Source organism: Amblyraja radiata, chromosome 25 (assembly GCF_010909765.2).
Source record: "Amblyraja radiata isolate CabotCenter1 chromosome 25, sAmbRad1.1.pri, whole genome shotgun sequence".
Lineage (NCBI taxonomy): Eukaryota > Metazoa > Chordata > Chondrichthyes > Rajiformes > Rajidae > Amblyraja > Amblyraja radiata.
Genome location: NC_045980.1, coordinates 28,226,134 through 28,243,729, shown reverse-complemented (window position 1 = coordinate 28,243,729; position 17,596 = coordinate 28,226,134). Strand labels below are relative to the sequence as shown.

At 40.8% G+C, this 17,596-nt stretch overlaps 1 protein-coding gene across 7 annotated transcripts in view; it reads right to left on the bottom strand.

Annotated features, from left to right (window-relative positions):
• cit (citron rho-interacting serine/threonine kinase) overlaps positions 1-17,596 on the bottom strand; it is a 153,229-nt gene that overhangs the window by 49,619 nt on the left and 86,014 nt on the right. For 4 of the 7 annotated variants that reach the window (XM_033043633.1, XM_033043640.1, XM_033043637.1 and 1 more), the window contains exons 17-24: positions 14,416-14,556; positions 11,684-11,809; positions 8,406-8,501; positions 7,424-7,540; positions 6,809-6,918; positions 2,718-2,892; positions 1,378-1,575; positions 456-521 (exon numbers count right to left, since the gene is read on the bottom strand). In XM_033043633.1, the coding sequence (XP_032899524.1) occupies positions 456-521; positions 1,378-1,575; positions 2,718-2,892; positions 6,809-6,918; positions 7,424-7,540; positions 8,406-8,501; positions 11,684-11,809; positions 14,416-14,556 (1,029 nt within the window). The remainder of the gene's footprint in view (positions 1-455; positions 522-1,377; positions 1,576-2,717; positions 2,893-6,808; positions 6,919-7,423; positions 7,541-8,405; positions 8,502-11,683; positions 11,810-14,415; positions 14,557-17,596) is intronic. The other 3 variants (XM_033043639.1, XM_033043635.1, XM_033043638.1) reach the window with 1 other exon arrangement.

Sequence of the window (17,596 nt, the reverse complement as noted above, 5' to 3'; positions counted from 1 at the left end):
AACTATTCTTGCTGCTGCACATCCAAGACCCAGGTTTGAATCTAGTCTGGTGTAAATCTGACCTGTAGGGTGACGTCCTAAAACAGAACCTGCGCCTGTAAAATATGCTCGAGTACACTAGAATTGTTAAGAGAAATGGAGCGATTTACACTATAAAAAAATCAAACTTTATGAAAGCACATAGTTGAACAGACTAATTCTTTATCTATTCCATTCTCTGGAATAGTCAGTCTTTAGGATTTGTAGGAAGGAATTGCAGGTGCCGGTTTATACCAAAGATAGACACAAAATGCTGGAGTAACTCAGCAAGTCAGGCAGCATCTTTGGAGAAAAGAGGCGACGTTTTGGGTCGGAACCCTTCTCCATCTATAGCTTTCAAGATTGATCCAATAATTCAGCGAAATAACATTAATAGTTTGTATTTTAAATGCTTTCAAAGGTAATTGTTTCATGACCTCAGTACATACTGTGCAACTTTCTCGAAGGGTTTCAAACTTGTTGTGAATTTCATCACGGTGAGCCTGCAGAAAGAGAGAGAAAGTGAAACAAAATAACGATAAAACCAAGCATTCTGTGGATAATGTTTCTGAATAGATTCACAAAATGATGAAGGCATGGACTTTCCGCAGTTAACAGGAAAGCGCGGATACCTCTCAGGCTATTGACAATGACATGAAGGTTGCATGATATATCTCTGGAGTAGTTGACCATTGTATAATAACAACTAGGCAAGTTTCAGCTTTCCGGCCCACACACACAGCAATAGATGGCTGACTTCATGAGACGTGGATAGCAAATGCATGAATACCAAGGACATAATGTACACATGTTAAAGCAAAACTACTTTAACATTGAAAAGTCTATACTGGTTTTCCATATGTTTATGCATTAAATTCACTGGATGGAGGCAGACACTTTAGCCTTTCCTCCAATTTGCCAATATGTCGCTGCACTCCAGCGACTATAATTGAGATACTCATCTGTAGGCAATATTCATACAATGATAAAAGCATAAAATCAAGGTACAAAAAAGGATGACTCTTTTATGCAAAAATGCAGTGTTTCCTATTTATCTTTAGGACAATGTAGCAATTTAGTCAAAATCTCCCTCAAATGCAGGCGATAATTTCCGTCATTGTGTAGTTCTAAAGACATTCCTTGTTAATGTACACTTCATGCCACGTCATGCCCCCACCCGTCTGTAAATAAATTGCTCAGACATTGTTTCCTTGGTTACATCACAAACGATGACAAAGTGTACTTTTCCTCCCACTACATACAGTTGCTCTTGGAGAGCCCAAAAAAACATAGTCCAAAATGACTTCTAAAACTAAACATGCCAACTCCACTTAGACTAGGCACGATGGTGTTACTGACCCTCAAGGACTGAATCTCTTCCTCTGCCTCGGCTGTGGTCTCCTCCAACTCCGCCTTGGCCATTTGCAGTTGGTTTTCCAGGGCAGTTTTTGTACTTTGCAGACTTCTAATCTGAGCCTCCTTCTCTTGCAGAACCAGCTGCAACTCATTCCCCTGTTTCTTCAACTCCAATTTTTGTTGCTCGTGCTCCAGGCTGGCCTACAGAATGCACAAAAAGAAAATCTTCTGTCAAGCACATTTTGCGGTACTGATTTCAAACCTACTACATTTGTACTGCAAGGTCAAACAAGTTGAATGAGTTCATTTATCTCACCACCAGATGGTATATTGTTTTAAATTTTCCGTTTCATACACCTTTTCTTTGAACTGGTTAAGAAATTAATGGTTTTGCATGAGCATTGTGTCAGTTTCCAAAATCACCATCACCAACAATTCAGACTCGTTATTCAACGTTATTAACAACCTCAAATTGTATTCATGCAATGCTTTTAACACTGCAGAATACCTCACTGCAGAGTTATCAAAGGAACTTCACACTGAGGCACATGAGGAATTGTTCATACATTCATCGATAAGACTGTCTTCTCAGGAATATTCTGAAGAGAGGTCGAGAATTCCAAAGCTAATGGGTCAGAGCAACTTCTGCCTATGATGAAGCAGCGAAAAATCAGTAGAATTGGAAAAGTCCTCTGGGAGAATTGCAAGGCCAGAGGAGGTTACAGTATTCAGTAGGACTAAAACTATTGAAAACATTTCAGTATTTTAATTTGACAGTCGTTTCAGTATTAGAGTCATATAGCATGAGAACAGCCCCTTCAGCCCAGCTTGCCCATGCTGACCAAGATGCCCCATCTAAATTAGTCCCTCCTGTCCACGTTTGGCCCATTTACCTCTAAACCTTTCCTATCCATATACCTGTCCAAAGGTTTTTTTTAAATGTTGTTATAGTACCTGTCTCAACTACCTCCACTGGCAGCACATCCCATACACCCTCCACCCACTGTGTGGAAAAAGTTGCCCCTCAGTTTCCTATTAAATCTTTCCCTTCTTACCATAAATTCTCAAACTTTAGTTGCAGGCGTATTGTTCTCGAAAATTGTACATTTGGCAAACAGTTTATCAATTTGGAGGCAGCAGAGAATGTGCAAGAGTAGATGGCTAGGGCAAAATTGAGCATCTTTTGTAGTCACAAAGACTTGATGCTATATTTTCAGTGATGCAGCCAAGGATACCATTGATATGGAGCAGGGCAAAGACCTTGGGGGGAATAACGGAAGCACCACCAGTTGGGCAGAATGTACACATTTTACAATTTGCTTCCATCGTTTTAATGTTCTCACCTCCCTGAGTTTAGTCTCCAGCTCCGGTAGCCTGTTTTTGCTGCTCTGTTCATCCTGGCTGATTTTATCCATTTGTTCCTCCAGTTTTTGGTTGTGAGCATCCAGCTTCCCCGCCTGTGTCTCCAAGTAAAACTTCTGCTGCCTGAGTTCCGCAATCATCTCTTCCTGTGCCTTCCTGTCATGAAATTTAGACATTACATTTATGGCTGTACGCAACGCTGCTTAAGGTTACTAGTCAGGCCAAGTGGCAGTGGATGCCCAAGAGAGCACTAGGCAGAAGACTTGCTTATGAATTAGCCAAACTGCATTTTGTTTAATTATTTTGTAGACTTCTTTTTGACAGTCATTTATTCCATGTTCTCCTATTGTAAAATTCTTACTTGCTACTTAAAGATAAAGGATAAATAGAAAATTCTGCTATATTATATTTTGGAAAATTGCATGTTTGGCAGGTTGGGGGATGTAGGGACTAAAATTTATCTTTATCATTTCCAAACTGCACTGCTCATAACAAGATTTCCCATCCTTCACTGTCCATTAACTTCAACCTGCTCAAGACACTACGCCAGGTATGCTGGTGCGCATGAACTCAGTTCATCCCTCAAACCTTTCTCATCAGGCTACAGAGGCTGTCCATTGACTCAACATATTCAAAACAACATAACACCATCTTGTCACTATTAGAACAATCTTTAGCTGCTCCACTCCCAATTTTTAAACTCGTTCCTCAAAACACCTTTGCAATTGTGCCACTCCTATTCAATTCCTTTTCCCTTCTTTCAGTCATGGTACCAACTTCCATTAAAAAAAATATTCTCTTACTGAGACATGCCACAAGTAGTCTGCAGGTGATATCTCTAGAGGGAGAAATATATTTAATGTTTTGCATTGAAGGTCTTTCATCTAATCTGAAAATGAGATGCCAAAGAGGGAAGGCAAGAAAGAAAACAAAAATACATATTGCCACAGGCTGACGGGATGATAGTGCAAGGCAAATGACATGAAACAAAAACTGGATCTAAAGAAACTGCAAGTAGAAACACCGGAGGCCCTTTTATGAAACTGTTCCGAAATTGTTTAACTCATTATTAATCCTGGAATAATGCCTCGTATAATGCGTGGGTTGAACTTCACTGGAATAGTGTAGGAGATAGGACAGAGATCTGATCGAGAATGGGAGTGGGAGGAAAATTAACAGGCACCCAGAAGAATAGGGTCACGCCGTAGCAGATTGAATAAAGATATTTCACATAGTGATCCCCCACTCTGCATTTGATTTCCCCAGTATGGAGCAGATCACTCGGTGAGCTCCAAGTACAGTCTGCTACATTTTTTAAAGTATATGAAATTCACTATTTTAAGTGCAAAGCAAGTTTGGAAACCTAAACTGGGACGGGAGAAGGATTAAAAAAAAAAAAAGACCTGTTATTACATTTCCTGCAGTTGCATGCACAGGTGCAGGGAAAGGTAGATTATCATGGGTGATTGAGCAATGTATCAGAATGTTGCACAGGGAATGGCCCTTTCTGTATGCTGGAGAGAAGTAAAGACGTGTTCACTAGGTGCAAGAAAGGGAAGAGCGTGAATTATTAAATGTTGAGGCTGATGGGGTAGAAGGAAACCATCACAGGAACTTAACAGTTGCTCTTGGGGGGGAGAAAGAGTGACATGGAAAATGGAACAGGGATTAAAGATCCTATCAGCTACGGTCTTGGTGGATCCTCATCTGGAGAAAAGTACATCAGAAGTACTGACATGGAAGGTAACATTGTCAGAACAGACATGATGGAGATAGAGAAACAGCGAGAATAGAAAGAAAATCCAACAGGAAGTAGGATGGGAGAGAATGTGCATCTGGTGAATATCAGATACTAGTTTATCCACTGAAATTGAGGTAGAGAAATTGAGGAAGCAAAGGGTTGAAGGTGCGCCTTAGAGCATTTGTTTCATCAATTCCCATGAGGATCAATGACAATATTTTTTCATTTTGATGAAGTGAAAGGAGTCAAAGTAAAAGATGTTTCATTGGGAATGTTCAACCAGGAGGATGGAGGTGTACAAGGATTAGTTTGGATGTTCACGGTAAAAGTGTGATTTCTCCTACCATCTTGGTGAGAATGAAGGTGTACATGCATTGAATGTCAATAGTGAAATAGGAATGGCTAGGACAAGGAACTGAAAACTTTTAAAGTTTAAGAAGACACTGGTTTGTTGTGAAAGTTCGATGGCAATACAAGGGAGGGAGAAAGTAGTAGAGATACGATCCATGGACAAGAACAAACAGAAAATATTTCTGCCTTCTATTATGGGAAGGAGGTAAAAGCTTTAGTGGTTGGTGGCAATGAGACTGGATGCCATGAAAACATTTCAGAAAAGATAGTCAGTGAAGATGGATGTCTAGGGGGAAGCATAATCAAGACTCAGAATGTCTAAATCCATTATAAATTCATAGACATCCACAGCTCCTCCCAGCATTGTGATTTATCGCCCACGTAACCCAGTGTTCTAACTTAGTTACAATTTTAGCAAAGTTGATAAAATGCAACAGTCTAATACTATTCTTATTTTCATCACTTGTCACATAATGATTACTGCAAAGTTGTGAATTTTAAATGGGTTGTTGTCGTCAGGCAGTAACCATTTACTGTTTGAAAACAACATAAATCTCAAAAATGCAAATATCTTGCAGCATAGGATTTCTGCGCTTTTAACAGTAATTTTTGCAATTTTGTTCATTTTTTATTAGGTCCATTACCGGTGATAATTAAAATCATTTAACCATTAAAATCATTAAACTCATTTGATTAAACCAAAAGCATATCATTACATTACTTCCTGTGATTTCTTAGTTCTTAGTTTAGTTCATTGTCATGTGTACCGAGGTACAGTGCAAAGCTTTTTGTTGCATGCTAACCCATCAGCGGCAAGATTATACTTGATTACAATCGAGCCATCCACAGTGTACAGATAGAAATACTGCGGTTTGGAGTAGAGGTTTAAAAGAGTGGAGCGATTGTAATAAGTGATTGCAGATCCACGTCTGGGACCAGCACGCAGAGGGTCGCCTTGCTTGGGCGCCATCTTGGAATCTCTACATGTTCTTTAGCAATCACATGCAATGATCCTGTCCATTTTTTTATAAAAGCATTAGAGATACAAACATTAGCTGCATCAATTATTTTTTTAAAATGGGTTGAGAGCACATCAAACTCATTCCATGCAATGTTCTTACCAAAATTATGCTCATCACCTTGATTTAGACCAGACAAATCCAGCTGGTGAGAGCTATAGGGTACTAGTCCCTCTCACCTAACAAATAAACCTCTTATTTCATTATCTTCCTCTGCCCATTTTTTATATCATAATTAATTTGATCATCATTCTCCAATTTTCTTGGCAGGTTTATCCATACATATGAATTATAAGTTATCCTAAGTATAGTTTTAGGAAACAACATGTATAAAGCGGCACGGTGGCGAGGCTGTAGGGTTGCTGCCTTATGCCCCTGTCCCACTTAGGAAACCTGAACGGAAACCTCTGGAGACTTTGCGCCCCACCCAAGGTTTCCGTGCGGTTCCCGGAGGTTGCAGGTGGTTGCCGGAGGTTGCAGGTAGTGGAAGCAGGTAGGGAGACTGACAAAAACCTCCGGGAACCGCATGGAAACCTTGGGTGGGGCACAAAGTCTCCAGAGGTTTCCGTTCAGGTTTCCTAAGTGGGACAGGGGCATTACAGCGCTAGCAGCACCGGAGACCCAGGTTCGATCCCGACTTCTGTATGCAGTTTATATGTTCTCCCCGTGACCTGCGTGGGTTTTTTCCGAGATCTTCAGTTTCCTCCCTCACTCCGAAGACGAACAGGTATGTAAGTAAATTGGCTTGGTAAATGTAAATATTGTCCCTCGTGTGCAGGATAGTGTTAATATGCGGGGGTCGCTGGTCGGCGAGGACTCGGCGGGTTGAAGGGCCTGTTTCCGCACTCTATCTATAAAACTAAAAACTAAAACAAACTAAGAACAATGTCCCAGGAAGTTAAATACGTGAATTAATCTATTCAACACTAGATCCATGCATTTAATGGGGTCCAGCACTCACATGCTTCGTTGAGTAAAAATGCTGCTGTTTGCTGCAAGTTTGTTTGCTTCAGAGAGCTCTGCTACTCTCTGCTCCAGAGATTTAATTTTGGAATCCATAGCATTCATCGTCTGAAATAAGAATTTAATTAAATCAGATTAAAAGCAGCATAGGCAAAAAACAAATCAAAGAGGAGGCTTCCAGCCAAAAAAACAAATTATACAAGTAGCCTTTTAATAGGTCTTTTGCCATAAAAATGCTGTAAACTTTATGCTGAAACGGAATTTTTATAATATTGATGACCCCCTCCATTACGTTACTACAAAACATTTTATATTGTTGCATTCCATAATGAGAAGCTGCATTTTCTGCACCTGCATCTAAAAACACGTTGAAAATAAAATTGTGCCGATTAACATTTTTTTCTCATAAATTCCAAGAGCAAATTTTATTCCGTATCTCAAATTTTTGAATCATGATTTGTGAATTTTCTCGAGGGCAAATTTCCAACATCTGAATGACCATAACATAGGGGTCACTGATAAAAACTATTTGGGTTTTTTTTTTTTTTTTTTTTAAATCATAGCTAAGTATTTCAGTCCTACAATGCCCTACTTAAGATAGTTTTTCACATACCGCTTTCTGATCATTGATCAATTTGGACTTTTTACGTAAATCTTCTTCATGCTTGAGACGACAATCTTCCAGTGATTCCTTCATTGCAATGCCCATCTTCACTTCTGCTTCCATAACCTGAGAGAAAACAAATCAAAGAAGAATAAAAGGTGAGTAGCCTTCTGAAAAGAATACTTGGGCAAAACAGGACTTGGGGTGAAATGTTTATATATGTTGGCAAAAGGGCGGCACACAGTGGCGTAGCGGTACAGCGCCAGAGACTCAGGTTCGATCTTGACTGAGGGTGCTATCTGTAAGGAGTCTACACGTTCTCCCTGTGACCACGTGGATTTTCTCCGGATGCTCCGGTTTCCTCCCACACTCCAAAGATGCACGTTTGTATGTTAATTGGCTTTGGTAAAATTGTAAATTGTCACTAGTGTGCGGGATAGTGTTAGGGTATGGGGTGATTGCTGGTCGGTGATGACTAGGTGGGCCGAAGGGCCTGTTTCCGCACTGTATCTCCAAAGTCTAAAGCCGAATGTCTACTATTCAATAAATTCCTTTGTCCCTCTTTTCTTTATACCCATTTGTTTCTTCATCGTAACTAATAAACAAACATATTCATGGTCATTTTCAACTCATGTACATACTCTACATTTAAGATTAGTATATTGACTGAAAGTCAGATGAAAGATGCTGAGGATAACTAGGAGAAATTATGGAATAATTACTCCTCATGCACTAAAATGTTCTAAGCAAGTCTGATGGCCGCATCAGCCTGATATTATTTGAAAATCCAACCTCATATATTTATTGCGTTGGAAGGAACTGCAGATAGGCACAAGACGCTGGAGTAACTCAGCGGGTCAGACAGCATCTCTGGAGAAAAGGAATAGGTGACATTTTGGATCGAGTCCCTACTTCAAACCTGCAATCAGGAACTGCAGATGCTGGTTTACACCAAAGATAGACACAAAAAGCTGGAATAACAGACGTTTACCTTCATTTTGTCCTCATACAGTTGTTGTTTCTGTTGAAGGTTGGTTTCCATGCGTTGTGCTGTTGCTTGGGCCTCACACCAACTTTCTTCCAACTCCTGGTTTGGAAAGGAAATTAGAATAATTGTAAATGGCGTAATAAATAATAACTAATATATTTGTTCATAAGCTCACATCTCATATCAGTTACATCTTTTCCAGAATCTTTGTGGAACTAAAACGCAGCGATTAGCCAGTCTTTGTGCAAAGAAAACATCAACCATCAAATCTTAGCCAGAAATCTGTTTGTATTCTGCATTAACATCTAAACTAATCAGTGAAGGCTTTAATCTCCCCAGATAACATGTTCTCTCATCTCCTTAGGCAGAATATAGTTTCAAATTGAACAACCAAACCCAGTGTGAGGCAACTTTATCTGCTCAGTAGAGGGTAACAAAATTAAATTGCTGCATTTAATCACAATGGGACCCCCGAATCAGATTAAAGAACAGGATGTTGTGTTAAAGAAGGAATTGCAGATGCTGGAAGATCGAAGGTACACAAAAATGCTGGAGAAACTCAGCGGGTGCAGCAGCATCTATGGAGCGAAAGAAATAGGTGACGTTTCGGGCCGAAACCCTTCTTCAGAATGGATGTTGCTTTTCGCAATTGCAACATTGGAGTCAATAAAATTCATTTAGGAGATCTAGGTCTTTTATATGTTTCAACGTGGACACTTGTCATTTTGTCCCCCCATTTATTCCTATTTACACCTCTTCATTTAGGAATGTGTCTGATATTTAGAGTACGAACTAACTCCATTGTAAGGCAGACAATGCCTCAAGGTAGCTCTAGAAACCAAGTTGCAAAAGTAGTTCAGAATATTAATTATCTTTATAACAAAACTCCCTAGTTTACCTTCTTTTTTGTAGGGGGCGCTGCTCTGGCAGCAGCCATGTCAGCAGCGCGTTCGTTTTTTCAACTTTTTTAATTTTTTTAGTATGTTTTAAAATATGTTTTTGATATTTCTCGGTGTGTTTTGTGTGGGGGGTGGTGTGGGGGAAACAGCTTCGGTCGCCTCCTCCATGGAGAGGCGACTTTTTCCAGGTCGCCTCCCCCGTGGCCTAACATCAAGGATCGGCGCGGCCTTTCCACGGAGACGCGCCCGGGACTTCAGCGGCGGGCGCAGCGTGGACTCTCGGCGTGGAGCGGGTGAGCCTTCGCTGGGGCTTGCCGGAGGGAGCGCTCGGTTTCGCAAGCCGCGATCTGCAGAGTTCCAGCTGGTGCGGCGTCTACAGCCCGGGATCCCTCGTGGGGGACCCGGGGGGGGGGAAGAAGAAGCCACCACTGCCGGCCCGCGGCCAACTTCTACCGCGGGCCCGGCGTGAACTTAACATCACCCCTGGAGGGGAGCTTCGACCGCCGGCCCTGCAGTCTACGGTGCTTCTGGCTGCGGCGGAGACTTTAAATCTCGACCGCCGGCCTGCGGCCTACACCAACTTAAAGCCGCGGTCTCCGGTGAGGAAGAGCCGATCCTGGACTGACTCTGGACTCTGGTCCTGTCCACGGGGGGGAAATGGAGGAGGACTGGCCAAATTTTGTGCCTTCCACCACAGTGATGAATGCTGTGGTGGATGTTTGTGTTACATTTTTATTGTGGTTGTGTGTTCTTTATTATTGTACCGCTGCTGATAACCCAAATTCCACCGACCCTGGTTGTGTGACAAACAAATTCAATTCAAATTCAATTCAATTCATTCTCAACGTAACCATTTAGAACTTGTTCATTTCACGATCTTCACGACCAATTTCCACCCTGTCCTCAAATTCACATGGACTATGTCTGATGCCTCTCTCCTTTCTCGATCTCAGTCGATGGACGTCTAGCAAAACTATCGACGGACGTCAAGCAAAACCCACCGAATCCCACTACCTTGACTTGCATCTCCTGCCTCTTGCAAGGATGTTCATCTGCTCCAAAAATAAGCCTCTCCACTCGCGTACATCTGAAATTTCCTCTTCCTTTAGTAAACATGCAGTTGTGGACCAAGCCCTCATCTGTATCTCCTATGTCTCACAGTTCTGCTCTTGTTCCCCCGCTTCCCAGACAGAACAAGCCTTCACATCTCACCTGCCTCCACATCCAACACATCTTTCTCCAACATTTACGCCTCTTCAATGTAATCCCACCACAAGCAACATCTTCCCGACTTCACCTCTTTCCGTCCAGACCACTGCCTCCTTGCCATCCTTACCACCCTGTACAACCCCTCTCCAGGCACTTTCCCCTGCAACCGCAGAAGATGTACCATCTGAACCAACGCTTCCTCTCTCACTTCCAACCAGCATCCCCACATACCGCTTGACTAACTTATAACACGAGGGTGTGAACATTGAATTCTGCAATTTCAAGTGTTGTCCCTTACCCTTCTCTCTTACCGCTGCCCCTTCCCACCCAGAGTACATTAATTTCTCCTACCACCTCCCTCCAGTCACCTTGCACGTTCCTCTCTTGTACTTTTGTACGTTATTCTCCCATCCCTGAGTCCCACATTTGCCTTTCTTCTTTCTCCCATATCCCTTCCTCCGGCTTTCTATTTCATTCTTCTTCTTTCCTTATCTGAAGCCCTTTTGTCTGTGTTTCACTTCTAGTCTTTGCCCCTTACTTCCCCCCACCACCATATCTGTATGCACCTATCACTTGCCAGGCTTTGATCCACCCCCATCGCTTTCTCCCCCCTACTCCAATCAGCTTGCAGAAGTGTCTCGACACAAAATGTTGTCTGTCCATTCCCTCCACATATGCTGCTTGGCCCGCTGATTTTCTCTGGCTTTTAAAAAAAAGCTTTTCCTAGTTTCACACAGACTAGATTTCCACAGCAGAAAAATAAAATAGCAATTCAACATTTTGCACTTGGCACATATCCATCATATTCTACACCATTAAGCTGCATCCCAGGCTCAGGTAGCATTACATGAACCACCAGTGGTAAAATCAATTATTTAACTTCAATTCAATATCTCTCTCTCATCCTCTCAAACTATCCCCAACAGCATAACTTCACCCTCACCACCCCCCACCCCCTCAAGCATTTGAGATATAGGAATTAATTATTACCAGGCCACTGTCATATGTCTTGCCATCTAAGTTACACTACCATATCACGTGAGGAAGAGATCAAGCTATCTGGCTGCCCGGACAGACAAGGTGGGTGGCCCTGTAAAGCTATTGTGACTGATGGTAGAAAGAACAATTTTAACAATTGTTCAGAATCTAACAACATAAACTAATTATACGTACCAGCATTTTCTGAGCCATTTGCTGCATCTGCTGAGATTTTGTTTGCAAATCCTCCTTGAGCTTGTTTTCTCTGCGCTCCACCATCTCAAGCCGCTTCACTTGATTCTCCAGAGACTTGCGACGTTCCTTCAATTATCAACACATCAGAAATGTTTACTGCTCTCGAGTGATGATTATTTGGGGTATTAAGACCCTAGTACCTTATATACCAAGATAAGTGGCCACTTGCCAGTCCTTTTGGCTCGTATCAAAACTGGTTTAAATACATATGATGGACAACAACAATAACATGGATATTTCAAAATGTTATTAATACATCAAAACCATTAAGGAAGTGCCCACACATCACACTTATGTAAAGTGGTTTGATTATATTGCTATGCCTTAACAAATTCTCTATGATTAAATAGAAAATATACTTATAGCTATTGTCAGCTTACAACAGAAAGATTTTTAACAGAAAGAAACATCGATGTTTCTGAAGAACTCTACACTTAACAGGAAAATTATAATGGATGGCATAAGTTCTAACATAGAGAACTTTCATAAGAACAAACTAATACAAGGATTGAAAGAAGCAACACATTGCATTTATAGGTTACAGTATAATACCTTGCTATTTCCAACGCATACCCCAATATTAAATCAATTAGGTGCAAGTGGAGTTGATAAAATATAATTCCATAGATTTAGACTGAAGGAAAAGAATATACTAAACATATTAAGTGATGAAAGATTTGGTGATATATTGACTGGTCATTTGGGACTTTGGCGTGTTATTTCTATGCCAAGCCAGAGCCTGCTTGTTACCCTTATATAAAAAAAAAGAAAGTGTTTTGAAGCCAGCAAAATCCATTTGAAATGTAGATATTGTTGTCGCATTGAAAATGGTCCTGCTCGATCAGAAATGTCCAACATGTAATCGTTACTGGTTTAGAATATTTGGGGTGTGTTGTGGTGTGAGGGATTAGTGTGCTTTAGGAAAGGAAATCTAGAGCACAGGCCCAAAAGGATGAATAAATGTGAAGGGACTGGACTATTAGAGATGGATAACTCAGATGTGATTATAATCCTGAAGAGAATGAGAGTGATCAGTATAGGGCACTATCATGAAGGCAAAGTCATGTGGGGAGAGGGTGTGGAAAGAGGAAGGAGTCAAGGATGGATACTGAGAAGACATGGTATAACAAGAGAAGCTATTTCCTAACATACCCCAACATCAAATCAATTAGGTGCAAGAAGAGTAGATAAAATATATTTCCATAGATTTAGATAATAAAAACACTGGAGGAAAAGAATGTGGTAAATGTATTAATGACTGTAGTGATGACAGATTTGGTGATGTATTGATTGGCCATTTGTGACTTTGGCTTGCGTTATTTCTATGCCAAGTCAGAAGCCTGCTTGTTAAGATTTACATGGGAGACAACAGCTTCAAGATCTTTTGAAAGAAAATGGGGATTGGAGAAGGGGACACAATTACAAAGGCAGGAGGGTGTTACTGATAATGGGTGGGAAGGGTTCTAATTGTGAATGGTCCATCTGTGGTCTGATGCAGCTTGCGTCAGCCAGGGTGTGAGAGTGTGGAAGGTACAAATATTGCATTCGGTTTGTGGAAGCAAGTGCTCAATGGCGATCAGGATAAGCTAGTAAGCGTGGATTGCAGATATTTTTAATGGTATACAATTCACAGAAGAAAGTGGGTCATTTATAAAATATAACATTAGCTAAGCTATGACACTTTAAATCATGCAAGACTCGCCACTTCCATAGCTACTGTATGTGCCCCTGATCTACACATATAGATTGGCTAAGGTGGGACTAAACCAAATAGCAATAATATGGTGAAGGAGGAACCGCTGGATTGTATGCAAGTTGATTTTCTGCACTGATACATTAGAGGTGTATTGCGCAGAAACGGGTTCTTAAACCCATAATATTCATACTGAATTAAGGATACTACATTAAGCATATTTGCCCACACTAGGTCCATATCCTTCCATGCTTTACCTATTTAAGTCCCTGTCCAAACACGTCTTGAACATAGTGACAGTATACAATTCCTCCGTCTCCGGCAAAGATTTCCAGATGTCAACTGCTCTCAGTGTAAAAAGAGAATTACCCCTTGGATCTCCCATTAAACTCATTCCTCGCTCCTTAAATCTATGCCTTGCTGTTTTTGATAGTCTACCGTGAAAGCAAGATTCTGACTTTCTACCCTATCCATGCCGCCTAATAATTTTATATACCTCTCTCAAGTCACCTCTTAGCCTTCTTCACTCCAGAGAAAACAAACCAAGCCTATGTAATCTTTCCCCATTGGACAACCCCCCTATATAGACAGCATTCTGGTGAATTTTCTTCGCACTTTCTCCAGCATATGCACAACATTCCTACAGTGCGGCAACTAGAAATACATACAACAAATCCGGTCTAAACAATGTTTTGGAAAGGTGACACATAACATTCTGACTTTTACATTCTCTGCTCTCAACGTTGAGGCAAGCATGTGATACATCTTCTTCACCATCACAGCTACCAGTGTTGCCACTTTTCGGGGAATTATGAATTCGAGCCTCAAGTCTCTCCGTTCATCAACATTTTTAGTGCCATACCATTTACAGTAATTATCCTCAGAGAACCAATTAAGTCATCCTAGATTACGCATTGTGTAATGAGAAAGAAATATTAAGAATAGTTAATTGTGTTCACCAACTTAATTTTCATCATACCTCCGATTCCACCAGTTTCTTCCTGAAGCTTTCACTCGAGTTCTCGCGGCCCTGTAGCTTCTCAAGGTCTCGCTCCGCGCGTTCTTTAGCCTGCCGGACATTCTGTAAGAGATCTGTGGCTTCAGAACTGGCTTTCACCGCCTGCAACAAACACAGGAAAATAAAAATACAACTGCAAGATACGTTAGAATTATTTTGGGGTTTAGTTTAGTTTAATTAGAGATACAGCGTGGAAACAGGTCCTTCAGCCCACCAAGTAGCAATGTTACAAAATTTTGAGATTTAAAAAATCAAGTCTGCAATTTATCCCATCAGATAAAGCATAAAAATAAGTTTAATTTGACACCTAATTCACTTTCATATCTCAAGTATTTAAAAAGTTATGGCCATTTTCATACTCGGAAATGAGCATCTTGTTCCCTATTGATTTTCTATGGACATAACAAAAAAGCTGTGATCGTGAACAGTCAAAAGCCCATAGCTTTCTTAAAAATTAAGAGAACTGAATGAAATTTTCAGTTATCATAGATTGAAGCATTCTGAAGCAAATATAAAGTAATCTTACTTGGATGACCTGAAATTAAAGCATATAATTAGTTAGTTACCTAATTGTAGCTAATTTCAGACTTCAATTACTAGATCTAAACATCTATCCATTTCTTAATAAATGATTAACATTTTTAAATAGCCTAAATGTCCAAATAATATTCACAAATAATTCACAATAAAACATGATTTTAAAATCTCATTTACATTAATTTATAGACCAAATGGAAGGAATTTAGTGTTCAATTGCTGTAAATTAAAGTCCATTTAAATCAGCTTTCTAGTGGGTCGCTGTGGAACGCGCTGGTTTAGAACGTTCACATTGCGGTAGATTTGTGCCCCCAAATGCCGAGAAAAATACTGCGGGATATAATGGGCCCAAAATGAGCTACTCGCAATATTAAACTTTGTATAAAGGGATCTTTAGAAGCCCTTTTTAATGTAAAAATATACAGCTTACCTTCAATTGTCTGCTTTATGAGACCCTGCGGTTGCTGGTGGTCGCGGGTTTAGAGATTGATTTTTAAACTACTATAACTATTATTTAAGGCCTTTAAAACTAATAATAGCTTTTGCGACGGGGTCTTTCAGCGATTTTTCGTTAATATTTTACAAGGCTGAACATCTTCGATTGGAACAGCCTAGAGAAAATCGCGTTTTAAACCCGCCCCCTCTAAACGGCGCCAAAATCGCGCACACCCGCAGCGACAGATTTTCAGCGACGCTTCAGGTAGGCTTTGCAACATACCTACACCAAGTATTCAGTATTCACTTTAATGTCATTTTAACTGAGTACTTACATACACAGATGAAACGAAAACATTGTTTCTCAATCAGTTCCCATCAGTGCGGTTAATAAAAACAGAATAAATACATATAACTTTAAAATAAAACTCACCATATCTAAAATAGGCCTAAAAATGGAAATAAAAACAGACATTCAGACCGAACAGTGGCTTTGCTTTGACAGGTGCCTAGCTGTCAAAGTATGGGCCAACCAGCGATTCCCGCACACTAACATTCTCCTACACACACTAGGGACAATTTACATTTATACCAAGCCAATTAGCCTACACACCTGTACGTCCTTGGAGTGTGGGAGGAAACCGGAGATCCCGGTTTACCGCTACCGCTGCGCCATCATGCCGCCCTTAAAATCAGACATTTTCTAGAAATTTGCTTTTATAATTAACTGGGATTTGTTGCTGGGATCAGCCATAAATTCAGACCCAAACGATCAGAAGTGAAACTTTATGGAAATTTCAAACAGCATATTTGAACTTTATCATTTGAATCTGGCACGTGGGTGAAAGGCTGGCTTCCTCCACATTTTACAGAATTACATTTCCAGCTTAGATTGGCATCCTCCAACAAAGTAAAGGATCAATAACAGAGTCTGTACGGAAGTTTCAGTTTGCCTGAACTGTAATTCTTCATCTCTCTCCCACTCTAACCTTTAACTGGTTGAACAACATCCAATGTCAGCTTGAGGAGAAAAGTTTCACTTCTGACTCTGCACATCATACGTGTCAGGACTTAGCTTTGAATTCAACAATGTCAAATAACCAACCATTCCATTTTCTGTTAGCAATGACCAGTTCCGATAAAGGTCATCAACCTGTAACGTTAACTCAGTTTTTATCTCCCCACAAAAGCTGCCTGTGCTTTTGGGTATTTCCAGCATTCTCTTTCACTTCAGATTTCCAACAACCCCAGTGTTCCACATCTCACAAGTATAACTTGTGCTTTCAGTTACTGGAGGGCTGAAGTTACAAGAAGAGTTTGGAAATGTTTGAACCCTATGACAGTAGTACTAATCAAGAATCTAGCTATCTATCTCTGCCTTACAATTACCCACTGACTTAACCTCCACAGTCCTCTGTGGCAAAGAATTCCACAGATTCACCACCTTCTGACTAAAGAAAATTCTCATCTCCTTCCTAAAATAATGCCCTTTAATTCTGACGCTATGACATGTAGCCCTAGACTCTCCCACTAGTGGAAACATCCTCTCCACATCCACTCTTTCCATGCCTTTCACTATTCTGTATGTTTCAATGAGGTACCCCCTCATTCTTCTAAACTCCGGAGAGTACTGGCCCAGTGCCGACAAACACTCATCATAGGTTATCCTACACATTCCTGGGATCATTCTTGTAAACCTCCTCAGTACCCTCTCCAGAGCCAGCACATTCTTCCTCAGATATGGTGCCCAAAATTGCTCACAATTTCAGTCAGCACAGCGGCAGAGTTGCTGCCTTACAGCGCCGGAGACCCGGGTTCGATCCTGACTATGGGTGCTTGTCTGTATGGCTGTATTCCCTGACATGAAGGAGGCTGACCTTACAGAAGTGTGTAGAATTATGAAGGGGATAGATAGGAGAGACAGTCACAACCTTTTTCCCAGGGTACGGGAATCTATATTTGAGGGCATGGGTTTAAGGTAAGATGGGAAAGATTTAAAGGGACATCAGAGTGATCTGAGTTGTTTTCCCCTCACTCAGAGGTAGTGAGTATGTGGTACAAACTGCCAGAGAAGTATCCAAAATGTTAAGAGGGATATGGGCCAAATGCATGCAAAGGGGATCAGCCCCACCTGACTCAATTTGGCCATCATCTCCCTCCTTACGTGGCT